Raw genomic sequence first — 27453 nt, forward strand, 5'->3', positions numbered from 1 at the left:
CAATAGTATGTTAACATTTAACAAAATATATAATAGTTATGTCAAGATCAAACGTAATTGTTAACTTTTATGGTAATTGTTGATAATTAAATTAATAAAATAGAAAAACGGAAAAAAACGGCAACGATCACGCTTCTATTCGATTGCGTTGAAGTAACATTTTGTTAATATTTTTATTTTTTTATTTTTATGTTATGTTCATCACAAAATGTGATATAATAAAACCGGCCCCAATAGTTCGATACAGGCAGAATATCCAGTAAACGTGTCGTGATCGATATCGGATCCTACTAATATCAATTATAGTGATATTGGTCCTATTCAAAAAAATATACATAGATATTCAAGTACCTACACACACTGGTAACACGGGTCTACACGTTGATTTAAGCTAATCTTACTCAGCTGTTAAATGGAATGGTTTTATTTACTATGACATCGTGGTGATACAGTTAACTACCATAACCATTCTAAATTAAAAAAACTGGACAAGTGCGAGTCGGACTCTCGCACTGAGGGTTCTGTACCACCACACAATACTGAAAGATTTACCAGGTTATTTTAAGATTAAGACAATTCGTAAGTTTTCCTTTAATTTGTTGTATTATCGTTTTCCGTTTTCAAAGGTGACCGAGTAAGTGTAACTACAGTCACAAGGGACATAACGTTTTATTTCCCAAGGTTGGTGGCGCGTTGGCGATGGAAGAAAGGATTTAGAAACGAAGGTTATAAGAATTTTAACAATTCTTAAATGAAATAAAAATGAATATAAATAATACTATATATATATTCTAAAGCACGGGAAGATAGCTTTTCAGCCGTTAAAATGAGTTAACAAATAAGAAGGTTGAATAAATACTGCATAATTGTTTTCAGTTATCTGTACTCAGTAGGTCAGGACGCACTCACAGCGCGTTGACGTTTGGACTACGTAATATTATTGAATTGAACAATGTGTACTGAGCCGTTGCAATTGATGCCAATACAAAAATGGAAAGATTTGAAATCAGCAGCTCTCTCTGATTGGCTTAGGAGTATTTCTATGTACACACTCATAGAAACTGAGGAACACATTCTGGAACTTGGAATTAATTACGGTTTCAAGGTTTACTGTCCATATGGCGATGTGAATAATGGAATCGTTGCTCTTAATGTGAAGGTACGTTGTGTTTTATCTTGCCTTGCATAATGTATTTTTGTTTTATACATATTTATTGTAAATATTAATTTGGTTTTCGTGTCTTATTAGGTTTTATTTTATAAACATTTACGTAATAAAATGTCTACAAAAAATGTTGATGCATAAGGTATTGTTAAATGAATAATGATATAAAATAATTTTTTATTCCAAAAAGACACATTAATAATGATAAAAACTTAAATCAATTGTTATTTGATAATTCATACTTCGACCCGCTCGTTGTGTTTGCTTTGAAATAGTTTTTCTTTATATTCCACACACACATTATGTTATTAAGCGTATTTTTGGTATCGTAAATACATTGTCAAACATTCAAAGCTTATCAGGTGTAACATATTATAGTAAGAAAAGATAAAGAACATTTTGAAAAAGATAATTAAATTTGTCTTAAAAAAATTTATATAATATTATCGTCTCTACAAATTATCTCCTGATTACTATCATAATATAAATTATATTTATAGTAAGATCAGTTAATTTGATAGTATAAAAAAATAATTCATTATGATAAAAATTAAGCTTAAGTCTTATTGTTGTTAGATGGGGGATTTCCAGTCATTTAGAACAGAAAAACTCACTTGACACACATGTCATTAATGGAATTAATTTTATCAAAATTAATAAAGAATGAGTATCCTGATTTATATCCACAGTTAATTTTGCAGAATTTGCTGTTTTGAAATATGAGTTTAAAATGTTGTATTGATAAGATATTTTATATCATACTTCATACGAATATTATAAAGAGAAAAGTTTTTTCAGTTTCACCCAAAAATTATCAATGCAATTGATATTAATCGTTCAATTCATTTTTGTATATATTTTTATGTCGGACAAAGGATGTATTTAGTCTATTACAAACACAATAGGAGTAACTATAAAAAACCAATATAATTATATAATTTTAAATATTCCAACTGATTTGATAACTCCGCTTTATTATGCGCTTCAAACAGTTCTTGATTAATATATCTTCATTTGTAATAAAACAATATTCCACTTAACTACTTGATTCGACTTTAATTTTACTTCCAAAGTTACCAAAACAGTTTTGCCGACATTCAAGACGCCATTTTTCGATGAACTGATTATTGAAATACAGACGTTCGCTAAATGAATGGAGAACGAATGAATTAATAGAATTAAAAAAATGTTTACCTGTTTGTACCTTGCGACTTCATAGTTGTGCTAAAGAGAAATTAGACCTATATTTTTCCAGTTCCTTGTGTAAAATTGTGACAAATTAATAAAGAATCTTCTACCATTCATTAAATTCATCCCGACTTTTTTGTTCTTTGTGCTGGTGATTTAGTTGTGTGACTTATTGTACATGTCATTTTTCCTATATACTTATTGCACAAGACTACAATTTTACAAGAGAAACACGTGGTCGGAAAATGTACTATAAAAATTACATGCACTTTTGAATCATCATCTTGCAAAATAAATTAAATATAAAGCTACTACCGGTTCGCCATGTAGATGTTACCCGAAAGAATCGTCAAGAAACTCAGTTGTTATTCTTTTTCATATACATTTTAATTTATATGTTTGAAATTCAACAAATACTAACAACAAGCTCTTTTTTAACCGAAGTATATATAATATTATGATTGTACAGAATACGATGTTTTATTTATTAATATTTAACATGTGCTTTAATTTTGCTTATTGGGAGATCTCCACTGTCTAATATTAGCTGAACATTTTATTGTTTTTCATTAGTTAAAGTAAACGCATATTATTATTATTTTTGCGTTCAAAACTAAATGGACGGTAGATGACTATTGGCTGGCGCCGTCATCGTCAGCCAATCGTTGACTACTGCTGAACTGTGCCAACCTTTCCGCTTCTCCACTTCCGCATCCAGTCACCCGACCACCACATTCTTCAGATGATTGGTCCACCTGGCTGGAGAGCGCCCTAATCTGCATTTTCCGAAACACAGTCTCCAATCTAGTATACATCTGTTCCAACGGTCAGACATACTAAAGTATTTGTTGTAAACCAATTCTTTAATTGGTGTTTTTACTGTCAACTTTATGCATCATTTATTTAATCAAGGAAGACAAACAGTTATAACATGTACAAAAATATTTATCACATTAAGAAAACATCATATACCAATTAAGTCTTCACAAATAATCAAATCAAAATACATAACAGAATTATAACAAATAAAAATAAAAATTAAAGATTATTTAAAATGTATGAACAATTAATTAATAATTTAGTAAAAAATAATAAATATACAAATTCAAATTCTATTTAAAGTGACAATGTAGGTGACATTTTATTTTACATTTCAATTCCTTCAATGACATAAAAAATAAATCAAGACCATTAAATTTATTGTTGTGGTTTATGCATGATCTGTAAAGGAAGTTGTTGCGTACGTACTTACATTTAGATATACGCACATCGAACAAAAATTTATTTCGTGTTTGCATGCGAGGACATCTATTGAATATATAAGAAAGAAAGTAAGAAAGGAGAATCAATATAGTTATTTAACAATTTAAACAGAAAGAGTTCATCTTTTTCCATACGACGTTCTTTTAACGTTAATATTTTGAGACTTTGAGAATTAGCGTGAGAATCATAATTTTTTAGTAAAAGATGTTTAAGAAATTTATTTTGTATTCTTTCGATTTTATCGATATTTTTTTATACATAGGATTCCAAACTGGTGAGGCATACTCGAGAATGGATCGGACAAAGGAATAGTATAGCAAAATGAGCGTGGGTTTGAAGTGAAAATCCTTACCCACTCTAAGGATAAATCCCAGCATCCGATATGCCCTTCCAACAATGTTATCAACATGGTTATTAAATAGCAGCTTATGATCGAGGTGTACTCCCAAGTCTCTAACCCCGGTTACCCTTTTTATAGATTTTTCATTAGGTTTGTAGTCGAATACTAAATTATTGTTTTTGCGAGAAAATGTTATAATACTGCATTTCTTAAGATTAAATGAAAGTCCATTTTGATGACAGTAGTGACAAAGGCTATTTAAGTCGTTTTGTAATAGAGTACAATCCTGTGTAGTTTTGATTGCTCTAAAAAATTTTCATGTCATCAGCGTATAATAAAATATCCGAATGTTTAAAAATATTACAAATATTATTAATAAACACATTAAATAGGAGGGGTCCTAGATGAGAGCCTTGAGGTACTCCTGATGAAACGGGAACAAAGGACGAGCAGAAACCTTTAATACAAACCAACGTAGTAGATCACCGTGTATACCGACTTCTCCAAGTTTACGAATAAGATGGAAGTGCGGTATTTTGTCGAATGCCTTTGAGTAATCGGTATAGACAACGTCCACCTGAGAGCCATGTTCCATAGCAGATATCAAATTATGAACAAATTGGATAATATTGGTCTCCGTTGACTTTTTAATGATGAAACCATGTTGTTTCTCATTTAAGATAGATCGTAAAATGGGAAAGATTTGATCGTATATAAGTTTTTCAAATAATTTGGCTAAAGTGCGTAATTTAGATTATGAGTATTATTGGTCTATAATTTTCTATATTATGATTATTACCCGATTTATAGATAGGAGTAATAAAGCACCGTTTCCATATACTAGGTATCACACCTAAGTGTAAAATCATCAGCGATCAATACACTATCACAAATACCGTTAACCTGAAATATCATTAATGTACACTATAAATGGAAAAGGACCCAAAATAGATTCCTGTGGAACGCGCAGTTTTAACACAGAAGGTATTTTACACAGTGGTGCTTTTGTAGTTATTTAAGTATGACTAGTCGGAATAAGCTTTTTTTTTGTGTTAATCATTTATTTTTGCGCACGTATATAGTAACAACAGTTTAATATAATATAATTTTTTCAGAACAAATTGTATGAAGTTATAGTCCAATGCCCCAAAGATGATACCACAAACCTTGAGCAAGCTTTACTAACGACTTCGCTTATTGACTGGACTCAACCACTGCAAGTTCCTTTTGCTCCTGTACATGTTGCAGAATGTATAAAAAGGATAATATATAAAAAGAATTGCAAGATAGATCATATTATCATGATACAAGCATTCTTATTGAATAAAGATTCGCCTTTATTTGATTTAAGGTAATGACCTATCAATAGCGATTTGTGTTCTATATTAACACCAATGGTAAACTACTAACACAGCCCGTAGTCATCCCTTCTCTATATCGTTCACTTGAAAACGCACCTGGCCCTCCTGTGAAGCAAATGCAGCACGCATGCATGTTTTAGCAACGAATATGACTGCTTCTCTGGCAACGCACTATCTTGTCGATGACGTATTGCTTTGTGGTGATTCTGTCTCCTCTTGGGTAAAGCTTGAGGCAGTTCGAGATAAAAAAAAATGTAAAAGACGAAGATTAAGAAAAAGACCGCAAAAAGGATCGGCTCATTCACCCATCATCATTCTCACGGAATCCATCCTATCAGCGTTTGGAGCCTGATACCATATACGACACTAATCATCTCACCCACTCTGGGTGAGATGACCAGTGTCGTGTCTTTCAGATAATGACCAATATGGTATATAGCAATGAAAAACAATAACGTGAATTTAGCGTAATATATTTCCGCTCCTGATCATGTTTTAGCTAAAAATAATATTTACAAAATATTAAGTAAAAAAGTTAAATAATCTTGAATTTATAACTTTGTAAAATGTGGATATTTAGGCGTTCTTTTGTTACATTTTGTATAGCTTTTAATGAAGTAAACATCTAATCAACTCTGTATCGTATTTGTTCAGCTAGTCTTTGAAATTTAAACATAGTAGGTGCTTGTAAAATAAAAATAATTTTATTGTTTAATGTACTTGTTTGCTGATCATCACAATAATCATTTTTTTAATATAGTAAATGCCATTAGCTTATTTAACAACATTTTACTTATTGAACCTAATAAATATTAGTATTATAAATATGAATAAAATATTTATAGATCTTGTGTCTGTAACTCTTTCCAAACTCAGACACAGCAATACATAGTATCGTTGTATGCCAATAAAAAGTAATCAGAGGATACACAGACAGTACAAAAACCGGTATCTATATAAAATAATATTATTATTAAAATCATAATTTATGATTTTTTCTGTTTATCAATAATCACTTCGTCTATTTCGTAGTCATTATTAGGATATCCGCTACTTATTTAATTTGTAAGGGGTTTAGAAAATACAGGTGCGTATTCACAAACGCGAGGCAAGTCGTGGAAACTAGTAAATTTTTAAAGTAATGAAAAATAAGTAATAATTTTTTTGCTCTACAGCTTGGCTCCAGAACTCTCATTCAAGCACCTCACCCTAGACTGCGTAAACTTAGTTAATACAACGTGGCCTCACAAAATCCCCGGTTTCGAATGGTACTTCGAGTTGCTTATCAAGGCTAACTTGGGTTATGGACTGTTTAAGAGTGGCGAACTCATAGCATGGTCGTTTATAAAGGAAATGGGTGCACTTGGACACTTGTACACCGTGGAAAATCATAGAAGGAAAGGTTATGGTGAATTAGTTCTTAAACTTATATCTAATATATTGTTGAACGATAATAAATGTGTGCTTGCATACTCTATTGCGGAAAACGTAAGGGCAAGTAATTTGTACAAGAAACTCGGTTTCGCCAGTGTTCTAAAGGAACATTGGTTTCATTTTGTACCGAATTAGATATCTAAGACATGATTATATTTTAAATAAATGACAGATAAAAAAAACAATTTTAAAAGAGATATTTCTTTTTTATGTACCTACTAAAATAAAAATTAAATTAAATTACCTACTAAACCAAAGAGGCAGTTAGTTTCATTAAGTAAGCTAATTGTAATTTATAAAATACTTAAAACTATAATCAGAATCGTATATATTACAGAACTTGGTATTTCATAATAAAATATTATATAATAACAGTTTTATTCACACAAAACAAATTATTCTAATACAAATATTAAGTTAAATTCTTAAGTTTTCAATAATGATAATGATTAGAAATTTATGACAAAACGTTTGAAGCGGAACCGATAATGTCTATATATTTATAGTATATTATGTAATATTAATTCCGACGGCTTCGAAGTATACGTGGAAGAAAGTGTAACATTGGCAATTCTCAACTTCAGGCTGCTGCTAACAATTTCTTGACATAAAAACACAATTACTTTCATTGGCTTAGTATCCGAACCCGGAGCTACCGATCTTCAGGTGTATTTCTAGCTACTAAATCAACAAGCCAGTGTGCCATCTGCAAATAATAATATTTTTTGGTTAATTGTTCTATAAACCAAAGTTTTAGTTTATTTGATATATAAATATATCTATAATATTCATACTTGTAATATTTTTTTTCTATATTCAATCGAATCGTTGCTTAAAAATAAATATGGCAACATCATTTCACTGTATTGAATAGTGTTAAAATCACGATAAGCATGTGACTACAAAATATGCCCTTCACAAGTATATTGTAAGGGTCAGGGCAATGACTCCGCCGTCTCTCTTTTTATCCATAATATATTTATGGATAAAAAGAGAGAATATTTTATATATAATATAGAAAAATAGTTTTGTTTATACATTAAACTGTTAATATAATATTATTGAAAAAAGACTGCATAGATTTCGAAATCTAAGAACTTAAATAAAATGACTTAAATGCGAAAACATTAAATATATAAGTTCTTCAATTTATTTTATTCCTAAATATATAAAAGCGTTTCAAGAGTTTTAAAGTGCAAAAGTGTTCACAGTCCATTTCGTGCTCTGCAGTTAAGGAAAATATCGTGAAGTAACCTGCATCTACTGAAAGTAGCTCTGAGTTTTGTTTTATCTTTGTTAAAACTAGATAATCATTACGAACATTAACTAGAAGCTAACCTAGTATAGTAAACGACAATGTGGTCAAATTCCTAGCATTGAATTCCGTTTGCTTAAGCCACGATCGTGGTGTTATAGCAATCGTAATTGTATTTGGAATCAAATATGATTATCCTAGATTTCTATTAATCAGGTCAATCTTATAGCGCTATTACGTGTATGAATAATAAATAAAAAATAACAATTCAAGCTACTCGGTCAAATGGTAATATTCGGTATCGGTTTGTTCTGGTTTGTGGTTGAGACACTCCGTGTAATTACCGGCTCAAAAGACGAAGGGTGCTGGCGCATTGTCGGCGTAAAGAATGGGTTACACTTCTCACAATGCCGACGTCTATTGACGATTGTTATCGTTATAACGTCCACTTGTCACTTCTAATGTAAATTAATAAATACACAATGATTTTTTTTAAATAAAAAAACATCTGTGTTCGGCAGATAATCATAAAGTTACGATTGATGTGCGACATGTATATTCAAAACCTTCTCCTCAAAAAGAGGAGAGGAGGCCTTTAGCCCAGCAGTGGGATATTCACAGGCTGTTACGGTATGTATATTCACCAACCAGTTTTAGAGGACCGTGGTGGAAGAGGAACTTAGGAAGAGAGCCCAGCAAAGGGACATTTACAGGCTGTTACTGCACCATTTTTTTTTTTTTTATATAGAATAGGAAGGCGGACGAGCATATGGGCCACCTGATGGTAAGTGGTCACCAAACGCCCTTAGACATTGGCATTGTAAGAAATGTCAACCATTGCTTACATAGCCAATGCGCTACCAACCTTGGGAACTAAGATTTTATGTCCCTTGTGCCTGTAATTACACTGGCTCACTCATCCTTCAAACCGGAACACAACAATAAAGTACTAGTAGTACTGTAAACAAGTAAGTACTGCTGTTTTGCGGTAGAATATCTGATAAGTGGGTGGTACCTACCCAGACGAGCTTGCACAAAGCTCTACCACCAGTATATGTATGCTATCTACCACCATGCTATATGTATGTTATAACAATCAACCGCATCGCCTCGATTTTAACGAATGAGGTGTCGTTATAAGTGTAGAAATTTAACGGATGTTATGACTGATGATGATGATTGTGGACTTACATCATCAGATATCTGCTATTGAAATGATAAACTACGTAAAAGCCGTCATTTTTGTAATCTTATATACCGTCATATAACATAACATTTTCTTTATTTGCAACTAAAATGTAGTTTAGTTCCACTAAACATTTTAAAATATTGTTTGGTATAAAATATATCGGACGAAGCGTAATTGCTCTAAATTGAAGGAAAGTAAGGCTCGATGGTTTAACAGAAATACAATAGATTAAGCTTACCTAAAATGTAGAGTTACAGGAGCGTTCACGTGTAACGTCGGACTAACATAATCACTGGCACTTGCATAATACACTTTAAAGTCAAACTGTAATATTAAATGGTACATATCCTACATGAAACTATTCGATATTGTATACATTTAAAATCTCAATTCTACAGTGCTATAGATAAACAGATTATTATTTTCATTATAAATATGTTTTATACAAAAACTTTTTTAATTTTACCTGCTCTTAGTTGTTAAATAAACTTCTCTTATCAAAGTTTGACTGTAAGATTCTTTTGAACAAAACTACCGTCTTTGCGCAGCGTTTTTTTTCTTACGGTTTGTTTCAGTGTGTGTTAGTTTTATGATTCGAAGCCATTTTGCCATTTTACTCCAAAATGCAAAGTGAAATGGAACATATCGTTGTCACTAGGGCTCGCACAGTACCTTTAAAGTTATCGTCTCGCGACGGATCCGACGAACCGCTACGGACATGTTTGCGTTTCCACAGACGAATCTTTTCCCACAGTGCGTCGGTGCGGGCTGGTCGGCGTCCGTAAGTCATATCATGCACCATGGGACGCCACCTTTAGATCGCTTGGTAAGCTGCATATTGGAAGTGTAAGAAGTAATTTATACTTGTTTTTTTTACCAAAAGTTGTTTGTACAGTGAAAATTGGATATTGTCATTTGTTTTTTATCAAATGACAGGACTCCGTTTGTATTACGTTCACTGTAAATACCCGTAAGTGTAGTATGACGTGAAGCGCGGCGTATTCTTTGACATTGTTAAAACTGCATAATAATTGTCAAACACATTCGCTATTGAAATATGATTCATTGTGACAGTTCAAGCCGATGATAGGCTTAAAAATAACACACAAAAGGAAATCGAAAACTAACAAAGCGCGATATCCAACAAAACGAATCGGATGAATGATTTGCCTTCAAAAACAAATGTTAGAATTAGATCCTTTAATAGCTTTGAAACGTCGAAGCCTGCCATTTACCTTTTATTTAGTCTCGCTGTACGTATGAATATATTAATTAAATATTTCGTTTGTTTAAAGCAGGATATTTTATTTTTTATTAGCGAATAACTTTAACATTCTGTCTACTGTGTTTTTATCAACTTGAAGCATGACCTAGTTGGTTATTCGTTACCAAAGCTTATAAAAAAAAACATATTAATTTTAAATGTTTTACTTTTTATTGGCTTTGTGAGTTATATAATATACTAAAAAAACGTTCAGGACAATTTGAAGCCGAATTATAAATATAATTTTGACACATTTTACTTATCGGTAGGGCTTTGTGCAAGCCCGTCTGGGTAGGTGCCAATCATTCATTAGATATTCTACCGCCAAACAGCAATACTAAGTATTGCCGTGTTCCGGTTTGAAGCGTGAGTAAGCCAATGTAACTACTTGCACAAGGGATATAATCTTACATATACATCTCATATACATCTTAGTTCCCAAGGTTGGCGGCTCATTGACGATGGAAGAAGGGATTTGTTAACACTTCATACAGCACCAATATCTACGGGTGATGGTGACCATTTACTATTAGGTGGCCCATATGCCCATCCGCATACCTATATATAATAAAAACATAAAATCTCCGTGGTCTATCAGTCAGTGATTCAAACCAGCGCCCCCATTTAGAATCCACATAAAATACTTATTAAATAGATAAATACGTGTATCATCCAAAAAATTTGATAAAACAGATCGTCATCAAACTTTTATAACCAAGATATTATGATTGATTATCTAAATATTGAATTATCATGTATTTACTGTTTATCTATTGCAAAAGAAACCAAAATGTGTAGTAAATAAAGTACATTCTTAGATAACAGAATTTTCTGCTAATCTAAATTTGTATTGGAATTAATTTCCATTTATACTGTTTTATTCCTTTCCAAATTTTAACATACCTGGATCGTATAGTACTATATATTCTTATATGTATAAAACAAATTTATTTCCTAAAAATTAAGAAACGTGACGCATTCGCAATCTAAGTTCGCCGGTTTTAACTTTACTTTTAAGCCATATTATCGTATTTATGGTATTATCTTAATTCAGTAAATTACACGTTCCTATTATGCGTATTTGTGTCTTATTTTTACCATTCATTATATACTTCCAAAAATGTATTCGGAGATTACTCGGAGAGGGTAGGACAGAGACCAAATGTTCGACTCTAACCTTTCCGCGATGAATCTGTCGGGCACGGATTGCAGCGGCTACGAAATCGTTTTAGATATCTGTACTTATTGTGAATAATTATAAATGTGATTATTTGGTTATAGGGCTTTGTGCAAACCCATCTGGGTAGATGCTAACCACTCATAACACATTCTACTGCCAAACAGCAATACATAGTATTGTTGCATTCCAGTTTGAAGTGCGAGTGAGCCAGTGTAACAACAGATACAAGAGACACCTTAGCTTGCAAGGTTAGTGGTGCATTGGCAATGTAAGGAATAGTTAATATCCCTATTATATCAGGACTGATATAATAGGGATATTAACTATTCCTTACATTGCCATTACCTATCCGCCGCAACTTATTAAAAATAATAAAAAAAATAAAAATTATTATTTAGATTTTAGAATACTTATGAATCGTCAAGCGATACTAGCGGTTTGTAATGTGGATTCTACCGAGAAGAACCGGCAAGAAACACAGTATTTACTCTTTTTTTTTTACAAAAATACAAATTTTTAAATGACGATGACAAAAATAAAGTTTCAAATGACGAAGTTGACTAACCATTATTCGTAATTTTAATATCATTTTGTACTAACGTTTTCATATACAATAACATTAAATACCTCCCTAAACAGAAACCTTATGAATTTAATTATAATTTTACAACTTGCCAAAACAATAAAAATGGAATCACGTCGTAATAATTGTGATTTCAGTTACTAAGCAAAACAAAAGCTATTTGAGGTCACACAATTTATTTTCAGACAGTATAATTATGTATAATGTAACATTAAAATGCAAAGATCAGTCTGAGTACGGCTCGTTACTTGCTAATAGGACCACGTCTCTCTCTAACGTCAACCTCGAAATAAGACCTAAGGGTACCTCACACATCTTTAATGACTCAGAGTTATCGCCTTCAGGCGACTTAACATTCGGGTCGTACGCTACGTTTTAATTGATCACGGTTGTTTATTTCTTATTAATTTGTTTGTAGTGGCGGAGTGTTGGCGGAATTTAGTATATATGCATTTAGTTTTATATAAAATATAAAATAAAATGTTTTATGATAGCATATATGAGCCTCTAAATCGGTTTTACATACACCCAAAGGATACACCAATCTGTGCACCATACTATTGTATTAATTATACTTTTTTTATATAAGCAGCCTGTTTAACAACAGATCAGGGGTACACAACATCTACAAATTATTAAAGAAAGTGTACTGTGTAATTTAATATTGTTTAAATATTTGTCTTTGATTAAATATTAAACGTTTTTATTTAACTTTTTTTACTTTAAGCATTTTATTATTGTTATTAGTATACATATTATCCATTTTCAATAAAACAAAAATGTTTAAGTTGGCTGTTATACAAAGTTAGATTTAATTATTATTATTGATATGAAAATATATAATGAAAGATCTTATTAAATTTAAAATTGTTATTTTGTGTCATAATTGCTTAGAATAGTTTGCCAAAAGCCCTTAAAACATTTGCATAAATCACAAATTATCTATACTTCGTTACAGGCACATAGTCAGAAAATAATGGATTTAGGCTAAAATCTCAATGGTAGCTCAGCCCAGAGGCGAGGTTTTCCACAAACTTGAATAAAAAATTGCAATCGCCAATCTGATACAGTGTATATTTTTTTTTATTCACAGATATTAATTAATTTATACTATAGCCAAACGGATAACGGAAACTTAAAATAATTTTAATGACACTAGCTTACAATTATTATATTTTGTCTTTTTTTAAACATCAATTACAATACGTATGCGTTTTTTTTTCTTGTTCTGACGTGTATCTACGCTAGTTGAGTGGTTCGTATGCCTCATCGTATAACAACCGACCATACTTTTTCAATCCAGTCATGTCAAATGTCAAAATCACAATATCATTTATTAAACTTATTTATAGACTACAAACGAAGAAGTACATTAATTAATTAATAAAAATCTATAATTAAATATAACTCAATAACTGGGAGAATTTTATACGAACTATAAAATAATGTTATATGCATACAATACGTATGTTATAAATATTAATTTTATTATACCTTAGTAATATTTTTTTGTAATGGCATACCTGCGTTTAATAACGTTCAAACTAAAAAAAATGCTAGGTAGTTGATCATTTAGGGAAGGTTGATATATAAATATAAGCTGTCCTGAATAGTTTGCTCTTTATTATCGCTCTTGACTATTGACAGGTACGTCGTGAATTTATTGTGCTACAGAAATTTCTTTATAACTTTAATTGGATTGATGTTACGATTTCTAATTTTATTCAACACGTCTATCAAAAGATATTGTAGTTTTAATTTATATTGCTTGAAGAGTTCTGTTTTAAAACAATCAGAATTAGGATAAATTTTATTTTTTCCCTAGGGAAATCCTGATAAAATAAAAAATATTATAAAAAAGTCGTATCGTCAAGTAGGAAGTGCTTTTTTAGTTCCTTGATACTACGTAGTATAGCGAGTTTTTAATAGATGGCGCTAGGCGCTAATATACAACACCGACGTTCAACAGACGCTAGACAGCAGAATTAATTAGTTCAGTCCGAGAGATTAAGCATAAATTTAGTTTGCCTTCAAGTATTTTTATGATACTGAGATAAGATTGTACCATTTTTATATATGCTATACATTGGGAGTGAACTTTGTAGTGTTATAACTAGAGTAAGTACCAACTTATTTATAGCTATCACATTCCAATGTAGTTTTTTATGCATTATTTTTGTTTTGTTTATTATGATCTCGCGTTCATCACTAACAACATAAGACATTAACCAAACTGGCTAAGCTTTGCATTACCTGTTGTCGAGTTTGGGGTCGATATTTTTGTTACTGAAAGGTTACTTTATTATAAGCACACACGCAAAGTTTCAACATGCGGAGATGCGAAGTTTTTAAGGAAAAAAATATTGAAAATCAATTTTTTTTATGTCAATCCAGTAGTAACTTTGACAGATTACAACAATGCGTTTTACCTACGGTTACGTAGACACTTTTAGAAACATTTTAAATTTAAGTAAATACTTATATTTTGTACCCATTTTAATAGTTTTAATGCACACATGTATAATAAATTACAGCATTATTTAGCATTACGAGATATTAAAATTAAAATGTGTAGTGTTTACCGTCTTTTGGTGACTTTTTTTTTTTTTTTTTTTATTTAAGTTTACAAAACTGACTTACAACTAGTGCATACAAAATAAAATCTACGCTAAACAGAGTGTTAATAAGTTGCAGTCTTCTGGATGTAAACCTAGCATGCTTTAAAAAAACATATTTAACAAGAACAGTACTTGTGCAATTACTAACTAGTTAATTATTTAATTATTACATAAACTAATGTGATTTTGTTTTAAGTTTATTCTTAAGAGAACCAACAGATTCACTAAAGACATCTAGGTGTTGACGACTACTATTCGCAAGCGAGCAAATACGGTAAATTGGCGAATGTTGACCAAGATTTGATTTGACATCAGGTAGGCTAAATATTTTACGATTTTGTAAACGGCTACCTTGACGCGGAATGTAGAAACTAATTTTAGCAAGTAGATCAGGTGCATCAATATATCCGTGCAATAATTTGTATAAAAAAAGAAAGTCAGCAGCTTCTCTTCTATATTTAAGAGTTTGCACTTTATAATTAATTAGGCGTGCATCGTAAGAGTTAAAATTCTTAGCATTTAGATCTGTGTACGCTAAGTAATATAGAAAACGTTTTTGTACACGTTCTATTCTATCAGAGTGCACCTCATACCCAGGACTCCAAGCAACTGAACAATATTCTAGGATACTCCTTATTATACTATTGAAAACTAATATTGTCAAGCTTGGATCTTTAAAGATTTTCATTAATCTTAACACCAGACCAGATACTTGCGAGGCTTTTGATATGATGTAATCAATGTGATCTCTAAAGCTTAAGGTGTTATCTATTATCACCCCGAGATCCCTTACACTCGTTGACTCCGTAAGGGGCGTACCGTCGATGTAGTAAGTGTGTTTTAGTGGTTTTCGTTTTCTACAAAATGTAATATGAACACATTTATCCTTATTTAGAGTCATACGATTTGCAAGACACCAACAAACAAGGTTGTCGATGTCACTTTGCAGGATTTCTATATCCTCTGGTGATTTAATTTCCCTGTATATTTTTAAATCATCTGCGTATATTTGATATTTGGATTTAAGTACTTTTCCAACATCATTAATGAAAACAAGGAAAAACAAAGGTCCTAGGTGTGACCCTTGCGGTACACCAGAGGGTATATTACATTCGAGAGATTTAAAACCTTTCATGGCAACTAATTGGGATCGATTCTTTAAGTATGACTCACACCAACGTAACAAGGAACCATGAATACCCATACATTCCAATTTGGTTAAAAGAATGTCGTGGTGGACTAAGTCGAACGCTTTTTTAAAATCCAGATATATAGCATGTACCTCATTATTCTTATCCACAGCTTCAGAAATATCAGATATGTAACTAACTAGATTAGATGTTGTGGATTTATGTGGACAAAAGCCATGCTGGTATGAATCAAAGTAAGGTTTTAAATGAGAATACATCTTTTTTTGAATTAGTGACTCAAAAACTTTCCCAAAAGTAGATAGTATGGATATTGGTCTGTAATTAGATATATTATTAATGTCTCCAGACTTATGAATTGGTGTTATATAAGCAACTTTCCATTTAGCTGGGAATATTCCCGATTGAAGTGATTTATTATATATAGTTGTAAGAGGGTTAACTAAAACTTTAGCACAATTTTTAATAAATATAGGTGGTATTAGATCGGGTCCCGCCCCTTTATTGCAATTTAAGGATAGAAGCTGTGTTTTAACCTCATGGTCTGTTACAGAACATTTGGCGTATGTGTTATTAGTACATTTAATACTAGTTAAATATTTTGGGTTGAAAGGTGGTAACTTATGTGTGGTATCATAGATCGACTGAAAATTATAGGAAAAAAGATTACATATTTCCTGTCCTCCTGTAGCTTTTCTATCATTTAATATCATTTGATTGGGAATCGACTTAGAATTGCATTTTCTGTCTTTAAAATATTTCCAAAAGTATGTAGGGTTGTTACGAATATGGTCTGATATATTTTTTTTGTGGACTTGTGGAACAAAATGCAAAACTGACGCCATTTTAACAGTACCTATTAGGACAGGTTACAAATAAATCGGGTTAGGTTCAACTTATGTCAAAGAACGGAATTGATTGACGCCGACTCCATCTTTTACGAGTCTGTCTTACCCCTAGAGTGTTTTCATAGAGCCGGAGGCGCGTATCAACAAGCCGAAGCTGCGGAGGCGAGGATGGATGCCTGCGATTTGTTACGCAAGGTCCTAGAGGCTGCTCTTCCCGCAGCGTTGCAGTCTCAAAATAGAAACAGAAATCCCTCTAAATCAGTTTTTTCTTATTAGAAGGGGGTCTCCCCATTCTGTAGGGTGAAGCCACTTCCCCTTTAAGGGGTCCCCCCTCCAGTTTTTTGCACTTATTATTCATTTTAATCTGTAAAAATTAAAAAAACTCGAAAAGGGGGGCTCCGCAACTTTTCCTTTTAAGGGGGGTAGTACCCGTGCCCGCCCTTACCCCCACCTCCCTTCCACCCCTCTATCGTATCTAATGTAAAGTCGTACCCTGAGTTTAAATCTCGAAATATCTAATTAAAAACAAACTATCATGTTCACTTTTTAGAAAAACGAAACCACAACAGTGTTCTTAAAAATACAATAAAAATTACCTTATATTTTATTTCACTTCCTTTATCTGAATTGATATAGCTAAAAATGTTTTAAGATAAGATATTATATAGATAGGCTACGATCAGTGGAGCCATCATGTAAGAACATTATGAATTTTGATCTAATATAATATAACCGCTAAACACGATCGTAAAAAGTCAGAAACTGATATGCATTGATAAAATGAAAATTATAACATTTTAAGGATAAACACAACAAAATAACATTACTAAGTACCTATTTAACATTTTATGAGTGGATTACGAAGTGAGTTTATACCATAATTGTATAAATGCTTTGAATGCAAAAAAGCCGAGATGGCCCAGTGGTAAGAACATGTGAATCTTAACCGATGATCGTGGGTTCAAACCCGGGCAAGCACCACTGAATTTTCATGTGCTTAATTTGTGATTATAATTCATCTCGTGCTTTACGGTGAAGGAAAACATCGTGAGGAAACCTGCATGTGTCTAATTTCACTGAAATTCTGCCACATGTGTATTCCACCAACCCGCATTGGAGCAGCGTGGTGGAATAAGCTCCAAACCTTCTCCTCAAAAAGAGGAGAGGAGGCCTTTAGCCCAGCAGTGGGACATTCACAGGCTGTTACGGTTTGAATGCAAAAATTTTTGTATTCAATTTTGTTTTCCATAATGTTACATTACAAAATTACCGCAGTGGCGTGATATTTTTTTATGTATCAATTTGTAGATGTATAATGTGTATTTTATAACTATATTTATTACCAGCTTAATAAAAGAGGTTATAATCAATTTATTTCTAGTTAATTTGTAATCATTCATAGTCGTATTTTAATTTAATTATTACTAAATTAACTGTTTTAATTTTATTTGAACGAATGTTTATAATCAGGCATTTTATCAAAATTTAAGAATTATTTTAAGAAAATATAAAAATTGATTTTTTGACAGACGTTTTCGACCAATCGATAAGCAAGCACATACACGTATGTGTTAAGAATATGTCAAATCATTAAAAAGTAATAAATTTGTCTATGGTTTCATCTTAATTTCTTTTATTACATACTCTCGACCACACTGATCAATTCCTTCATTCTTTTCAGTTCTATGTGACAATGGCGATATAATCTGTGCCCTGTTAGCATTTAGTTAGCAGACAATTAAATTATATAATATTTCTATAAATTTGACGATCATGATTGATCAATACTTCGTATTGCCGTCACCAGGCACATAACACCTTAGAGCGGAATTATGTAAGGTTGAGCTGGGGCCGAATTCTATTAATTTATAACGATTACGATACGTTCCCGATTCATTTCAGATACAACTTTGAATCATCTGTATTTATTTGAATCGGAACCGAACCAATAGTATGTTAACATTTAACAAAATATATAATAGTTATGTCAAAATCAAACGTAATTGTTAACTTTTATGGTAATTGTTGATAATTAAATTCATAAAATAGAAAAACAGAAAAACGGCCACGATAACGCTTCGATTCGATTGGTTGAAGTAACAATTTGTAATTTTTTTTTTTTTTTAATTTTTATGTTATGTTCATCACAAAATGTGATATAATAAAACCGGCCCCAATAGTTCGATACAGGCAGAATATCCAGTAAACGTGTCGTGATCGATATCGGATCCTACTAATATCAATTATAGTGATATTAGTCCTATTCAAATAAATATACATAGATATTCAAGTACCTACACACACTGGTAACACGGGTCTACACGTTGATTTAAGCTAATCTTACTCAGCTGTTAAATGGAATGGTTTTATTTACTATGACATCGTGGTGATACAGTTAACTACCATAACCATTCTAAATTAAAAAAACCGGACAAGCGCGAGTCGGCCTCTCGCACTGAGGGTTCCGTACCACCACACAATACTGAAAGATTTAACAGGTTATTTTAAGATTAAGACATTTCGTAGGTTTTCCTTTAATTTGTTCATAAAATTAATTACGACTCGTCATCACATACTCCACCGCTAGGCAGCATTATCTAGTATTGTCGTTTTCCGGTTTCAAAGGTGACCGAGTCAGTGTAACTACAGTCACAAGGGACATAACGTCTTAGTTCCCAAGGTTGGTGGCGCGTTGGCGATGGAAGAAAGGATTTAGAAACGAAGGTCATAAGAATTTTAACAATTCTTAAATGAAATAAAAATGAATATAAATAATACTATATATATATATATTCTAAATATCTTCCCGTGCTTTTCAGCCGTTAAAATGAGTTAACAAATAAGGAGGTTGAATAAATACTGCATAATTGTTTTCAGTTATCTCTGCTCAGTAGGTCAGGACGCACTCACAGCGCGTTGACGTTTGGACTACGTAATATTATTGAATTGAACAATGTGTACTGAGCCGTTGCAATTGATGCAAATACAAAAATGGAAAGACTTGAAATCGGCAGCTCTCTCTGACTGGCCTAGGAGTATTTCTATGTACACACTCATAGAAACTGAGGAACACATTCTGGAACTTGGAATTGATTACGGTTTCAAGGTTTACTGTCCATATGGCGATGTGAATAATGGAATCGTTGCTCTTAATGTGAAGGTACGTTGTGTTTTATCTTGCCTTGTATAATGTATTTTTGTTTAGTACATATTTATGGTAAATTTTCTTAGATATTGCTTAATATTTATTTGGTTTTACTGGTTTAATTTTGTAAACATTTACGTAATAAAATGTCTACAAAAAATGTTGGTGCATAAGGTATTGTTAAATGAGTAATGTATTGTGTATTCCAACAGGACACATTAATAATGATAAAAACTTAAATCAATTGTTATTTGATAATACATACTTCGACCGTCGCTCGTTGTGTTTGCTTTGAAATAGTTGGTCTTTATATTGTACACACACATTAATTTATTTAAGCGATTTTTTTGTTATCGTAAATACAATGTCAAACATTCAAAGCTTATCAACTATTTAATTCTCAAAATAGAACATGATTTTTACTATCTAGTTCTCAGGTGTAATATATTATAGTAAGAAAAAATAAAGAACATTTTGAAATAGATAATTAAATTTGTCTTAACAAAATTTCTACAATATTATCGTCTCTACAAATTATCTCCTCATAGTCTATTTACTATACGATTACTATCATAATATAAGTTGTATTAATAGTAACATAAGTTTATTTTATAATATAAAAAATAATCATTACGCTAAAAATTAAGCTTAAGTGTTATTGTTGTTAGATGGGGGATTTCCAGCCATTTAGAACAGGAAAACTCACTTGACACACATGTCATTAATGGAATTAATTTTATCAAAATTAATAAAGAACGAGTATCTTCATTTATATTCACAGTTAATTTTACAGAATTTGCTGTTTTGAAATATGAGTTTAAAATGTTGTATTGATAAGATATTTTATATCATACTTCATACGAATATTATAAAGAGAAAAGTTTTTTTCAGTTTCACCCAAAAATTATCAATGCAATTGATATTAATCGTTCAATTCATTTTTGTATATAGTTTTATGTCGGACAAAAGATGTATATAGTCTATTCCAAACACAATAGGAGTAACTATAAAAAACCTATATAATTATATATTATATAATTTTAAATATTCCAAGTGATTTGATAACTCCGCTATATTATGCGCTACAAACAGTTCTTGATTAATATATTCATTTGTAATTAATAAACAATATTCCACTTAACTACTTAATTGTACTTTAATTTTACTTCCAAAATTACGAAAATAGTTTTGCCGACATTCAAGACGCCATTTTTCAATGAACTGACAATGATTATTAAAATCCCGACTAAGGAAGTTCGGTAAACAAATGGAGAACGAATGAATTAACAGAATTAAAAAAATTGTTTACCTGCTTGTACCTTGCGACTTCATAGTTGTGCTAAAGAGAAAGTAGACAACCTATATTTTTCCAATTCATAGTGTAAAATTCTCTCGACTAATGATAGATTTTTATCAATAAAAAAGAGATAAAAAAATGAATTAAAAGTTATTATTAACTAATTAGAAATATCATCTGTTATTTGATGATAACACAGCTTATATGTTAGATAATATGTACATTGATAAATCGCAAATGGCTTGCCTGACTAAATCAGGGGCCAACACTATTAATTAATATTGACGTCAATTCAATTTTTTTGATAAACTTCCCTCATTTTTTATTTATGAATCGAATATTAATCGAGAGAATTTTACACCAGGAATTTCTGAGACCATTCATTACATTCATCCTCACTTATAGTTCTTTGTGCTGGTGATTTAGTTGTATGACTTATTGTACATGACACGTTTCCTATATAGTTATTGCACAAGACTAAAATTTTACAAGAGAAACACGTGGTCGGAAAATGTACTTTTTCGAAAGTTATCCAACTTTTTTTTCAATTCTTGTATCATACTTTTCAATACTCTCCTTTTGTCATAAAAATTACAAGCACTTTAAAATCGTCATCTTATAAATTAAATTAAATATAAAGGTTCCGGTATACCGGTTCGTCACGTAGATGTTACCCGAAAGAATCGACAAGACACTCGGTTGTGATTGTTTTTTATATACACTTTAATTTATATGTATGAAAGTCAACATACATACTAACACCAAGCTCTTTTTTCACCTATGTATATATAATATTATGATCTTGTACAGAATGCGATGCTTTATTTATAAATATTTAACATGTGCTTTAATTTTGCTTATTGGAAGATCTCCTGTCTAATATTAGTTGACCATTTTGTTTTTTTCATTAGATAAAGTAAACGCATATTATTATTATTTTTGCGTTCAAAACTAAATGGACGGTAGATGACTATTGGCTGGCGCCGCCGTCGTCAGCTAATCGTTGACTACTGCTGAACTGCACCAACTCTCCCGGTTCTCCGCTTCCGCATCCAGTCGTGTCCCACCACCTTCTTCAGATAATTGGTCCACCTGGCTGGAGAGCGCCCTAATCTGCATTTTCCGAACCATAGTCTCGAGTATACGTCTCTAGTATACGTCTGTTCCAACGGTCATCGATCCTTCGACATACTAAAGTATTTTTTGTAAACCAATTCTTTAATTAGTGTTTTTCCTGACAACTTTAAAGAGTTATTTAAAGAGTTCTAAGAGAATTCTTTAACTAGTGTTTATACTGGCAACTTTATGCATCATCAGCGATCAATACACTATCACAAATACCGTTAACCTGAAATATCATTAATGTATGCTATAAATGGAAAAGGACCCAAAATAGATTCCTGCGGAACGCGCAGTTTTAACATAAAAGGTGTATATCACAGTAGTGGTTTTATAGTTATATAAGTATGAGTAGCCGGAATAAACTTTTTTTATGTTAATCATTTATTTTACGCACGTAACAACAGTTTCATTTTTTTTTCAGAACCAATTATATGAAGTTATAGTCCAATGCCCCAAAGATGATACCACAAACCTTGAGCAAGCTTTACTAACGACTTCGCTTATTGACTGGACTCAACCACTGGAAGTTCCTTTTGCTCCTGTACATGTTGCAGAATGTGTAAATAGGATAATATATAAAAAGAATTGCAAGATAGATCATATTACCATGACACAAACATTCTTATTGAATAAAGATTCGCCTTTATTTGATTTAAGGTAATGACCTATCAATAGCGATTTGTGTTCTATATTAACACCAATGGTAAACTACTAACACAGCCCGTAGTCGTCCCTTCTCTATATCGTTCATTTGAAAACGTGCAACTGGCCCTCCTGTGAAGCAAATGCGGCATGCATGTTTTAGCAACGAATATGCCTGCTTCTCTGGCGACGCACTGTCTTGTCAATGACGTATTGCTTCATATTTTAGCTAAAAATAATAATATAATATAAAATAATAATATAAATAATAATGCTTCATATTTTAGCTAAAAAAAATATTTACAAAATATTCAGTAAAAAAGTAATGTTGAATTTGTAACTTTGAAAAATGTGGATATTTTGGCGTTCTTTTGTTACATTTTGTATAGCTTTTAATAAAGTGGACCTCTATTCAACTCGGTATCGTATTTGTTCAACTAGTCTTTGAAATTTAAACATAGTAGGTGCTAGTAAAATATAAGTAATTTTATTGTTTAATGCAGTTTTTTGCCGATTAACAAAATAATCATTTTTTTAGTAAATGCCATTAACTTATTTAACAACATTTCCATTATTGAACCTAATAAATATTAATATTATAAACATGAATAAAATATTTTTAAATCTTGTATCTGTAACTCTTTCCAAACTCGGACACAGCAATAAAATCATAAATTAACATTTTTTTGTTTATAAATAATTACTTCGTCTATTTCGTAGTCATTATTAAGATATCCGCTACTTACTTTTGTAAATAAGGCTTATATTGAAATACTTATCATATAAGTTGTCAGGGGTTTAGAAAATACAGGTACGTAACTCCCCCCCCCCCCCCCCTCACAAACGCGAGGGAAGTCGCGGAAACTAGTAAATTTATAAAGTAATGAAAAATCACTAATAAGTTTTTTGCTCTACAGCTTGGCTCCAGAACTCTCATTCGAGCGCCTCACCCTAGACTGCGTAAACTTAGTTAATACAACTTGGCCTCACAAAATCCCCGGTTCCGAATGGTACTTCGAGTTGCTTATCAAGGCTAACTTGGGTTATGGACTGTTTAAGAGTGGCGAACTCATAGCATGGTCGTTTATAAAGGAAATGGGTGCACTTGGACACTTGTACACCGTGGAAAATCATAGAAGGAAAGGTTATGGTGAATTAGTTCTTAAACTTATATCTAATATATTGTTGAACGATAATAAATGCGTGTTTGCATACTGTATTGCGGGAAATGTTAAGGCAAGTAATTTGTACAAGAAACTCGGTTTCGCCAGTGTTCTAAACGTTCATTGGTGTAATTTTGTACCGAATTAGATATATATTTTAAATAAATGACAGATAAAAAAAAACATTTTAAAAAGAGATCTTTCTTTTCAATTGAGTAAATTTGAGCCGAGATGACATCGTCATCATCTCGTCCTCGGCGATGTCAGATGAAAATCTTATTTACCCATACTTATTTTAGCTGCGTTATTTTTACTTTTATAATATTAGTGTAGTTATTTTTATGGGCCAAATACATGGGCCACTTCTAGATATGCTATTTTTATTAAGTGATAATACATACCTGACTGATTCCTGGCTAGCTAAGAATGCCTCGACAGGATGAGTGTTCCTGTTAACAATTAATTTGCTATCGGGATCTGCAGCTCTGTAAGTTAGCCATTAAACCAAAGAGGCAATTAGTTTCATTAAGTAAACTAATTGTAATTCATAAAATACTTAAAACTATAATCAAAATCGTATATATTACAGAATTTGGTATTTCATAATCAAATATTATATAATAACAGTTCTATTCACACAAAACAAATTATTCTAATACAAATATTTAGGTTAAATTCTTAAGTTTTCAATAATGATAATGATTAGAAATTTATGACAAAACGTTTGAAGCGAAACCGATCCCTTTATATTTATAGTATATTATGTAATATTTATTTCCGTGTCATAAAGGTGTGATATTATGAGAAAAATATTATAATAGGTATATTCCAATACCTTTGAGAAGCCGCAACAGATATTGCATGACGGGCTTGTGACGTAACACAAATAGAAATACCAACATTTTATGATATATGTACGAGCTGCCCGTCCCGATTTAGTACAGTTGAAAAAAGAGCAATATGACTTACATTTTAATTTGTTAAAAAAAATTATACTTGAAAACCTATCTCGTCTAATCTAAATAATCTACTTAAACAGACAATAAAATGATCAATATCGGTCCAGCCGCTTAGAAGTTAATTTTCAATAAAAAAATGGGTATTCCATTTTTAAATTTTGGTCGATCGATGTATTATGATATAATCTGTCTTTATGTAAAAATTATTACTATGACATATGTTCAATTATTTATTCTCTTTGTTGTTTAAACACAAAAATAATACTGGTAGAGCGCATTGATTTAAACAAACTCACTCTTTATATATTTTTCTTAATATATACTTTATATAGGAGTATATTTACTACGCTATCTTACAAGTATGAACTGAAACAAACTAATATGAAGCTAATCAAATCAAACAAACAAGTTTACTCAACGTTCATTACGCAAAGTCAATCTTATTAAGTGTAATACCCTTGTAATATAATTGCAGATAAAGTGCAACATGGTATTGCTAAATAATGTTTTTCATTGAATTGTTCTCATGACGATCAAAACGGGGGTTTTTATGTCTCGTCGCGATCACATATGTATTATCTGTCAATGAGAACATGAACATTAATTAGGTATTAATGGACCAAATTAAAGAGGAGGGATCAATAGTATTATCACTATGTAGAACAACTATAAAATGATATAGCATTATATTTAACTTTGGATCTTTTTGTTTTGATAATGTTGCTTGCATATGTATAAACAGACATATTTCATTTATATAGTAACGATGACAATCGTTATATAAACACGAGGAGTAAAGATTAACTTGTAACAACTAATTTCTGACTTAAATAAATCCTCCCGGGAGCTCGGTATTCGTTTCTATAATAAGCATTTATTATTTAAGTAATGTGTATGAATCACGATCGATCTAACGAATAAAGCATTTATAAGAAATATATTACATGTCTTATTTGGTCTATTTTATTTCATGTGAATGATTTCTGTGTTTTTCAAGCGTCATTTTAGTTAAAATGCATATTTAGTCTTAAGCGTTATTTATAAATTACAATTAAGTGGAGTGAAAAATTAAAAAGCAAAGTAAAAAAAATTAATAGCTAGTAAAGGTCCCAATTCTACGCAAAGACCGCCGCTCATCTTAATTCAATGTCTGCTTAAAAAAAAATTGATCACACCTTGATTGATGAAAATATAAATAAGGAAACATTCCATTTCTAAGCAAATACTCCTCAAATTTCAATATCAACATTTACTGAAAAAAAAACAATCGTCGATTATTTGTTCGCAACTTAATTGATTAAAATATATGTCAATACTATTATAACCATGCCACCAAACTATAACTAATGGTGACAGATATGTGGGAGGGAAGTCGACCTTATACTAGCTAACGTTTGTGGAATTCCTCATTTACGCACATGCCGCGAACTCGAAATGTCTCAAGTCACTCATCAATCATTGGCATAAAGAAAAATAGAGAAAGTAAAAAGTTTTCTTTGTGGTCAGTAAGTGGCTGACGCCTGGTGACAAAATGTGGTGTTTATTGATTTTCGGTGAGTAAGAATCTATTTGTAGTTGTAAAATATTTTGTGTAATAAATTTACATACAACTTTATTTTCATTGAAAGGAAAATATTAGTGTTAATTACAAACTATAAAATCAAATTAAGATATAATTTTGTTTTTGTTATTTTGTTTTGATACTTTATTATGTGATCTTCAGATGGAAGAACAATTTCAAAATTACAATTTCAAAGTGTTTTAAGAAAAACAAATTACATGCGTTTTCGATTAACATGCTTAAATATTTGAATAAAATATTAATTATAATTTATTTAATACTTTTACATAGGTTGTATACAAATTAATTTTTCGTTATAACACTTAATAATTTTTAAAACTTTAACTATGAAAACGACGTTACACATATATACGTAAAATAATTCATAAAGGTATGAAAGTCTTATTGAATGCAAAAACTACGTACACTTTACGTTAATGCTAGTATGTATAGTAGTAATATTATTAAATTGCGTCATATTTACAGGAAACAGTTTCACTTTAAATTAATTATAAAATACTCTGTTGAAAGAGTATATTTTTCAATTATTTTAAAACTACAATCAAATTTCTTGCTCCACAACTTTTTAACAGGGTTTAATTACTGGCCTTTATGAATACTTCATGACGTAATATAGGTACTTTATAAAAAAAACCACTCGGTACGTAGGAAAAGTAATAGATCATAAAAAATATATTCCTGGATAAACCATATATTCGAAGAAAGGC

The 27453-nt window shown here is 31.2% G+C and overlaps 1 protein-coding gene across 4 annotated transcripts; it reads left to right on the forward strand.

Annotated features, from left to right (window-relative positions):
• Positions 1-880: 880 nt before the first annotated feature.
• LOC126774762 (uncharacterized) lies at positions 881-26102 on the forward strand. Of its 4 annotated transcripts, none has more exons than XM_050496300.1 (4): positions 14184-14344; positions 19736-19996; positions 22822-23057; positions 23960-26102. In XM_050496300.1, the coding sequence occupies exons 2-4, from the start codon at positions 19790-19792 to the stop codon at positions 24351-24353; spliced, it is 837 nt and encodes a 278-aa protein (XP_050352257.1). In that variant the 5' UTR covers positions 14184-14344; positions 19736-19789; the 3' UTR covers positions 24354-26102. The 4 variants fall into 4 exon arrangements, with proteins under 4 accessions (XP_050352260.1, XP_050352259.1, XP_050352257.1 ...); XM_050496301.1 differs by having other exon boundaries at positions 14239-14340; positions 19731-19996; XM_050496303.1 differs by lacking the exons at positions 14184-14344; positions 19736-19996; positions 22822-23057 and adding exons at positions 881-1159; positions 5072-5307.
• Positions 26103-27453: the final 1351 nt, after the last annotated feature.

Source organism: Nymphalis io, chromosome 17 (assembly GCF_905147045.1).
Source record: "Nymphalis io chromosome 17, ilAglIoxx1.1, whole genome shotgun sequence".
NCBI classification, from domain to species: domain Eukaryota; kingdom Metazoa; phylum Arthropoda; class Insecta; order Lepidoptera; family Nymphalidae; genus Nymphalis; species Nymphalis io.

Bases quoted from the DNA above. Each gene is read 5' to 3' on its own strand.
- LOC126774762 (XM_050496303.1), top strand. From the start codon at position 953: ATGTGTACTGAGCCGTTGCAATTGATGCCAATACAAAAATGGAAAGAT. The intron at 1,160-5,071 runs GTACGTTGTGTT...TAATTTTTTCAG, and splicing joins TCGTTGCTCTTAATGTGAAG to AACAAATTGTATGAAGTTAT. The intron at 5,308-23,959 runs GTAATGACCTAT...TTTGCTCTACAG, and splicing joins TCGCCTTTATTTGATTTAAG to CTTGGCTCCAGAACTCTCAT.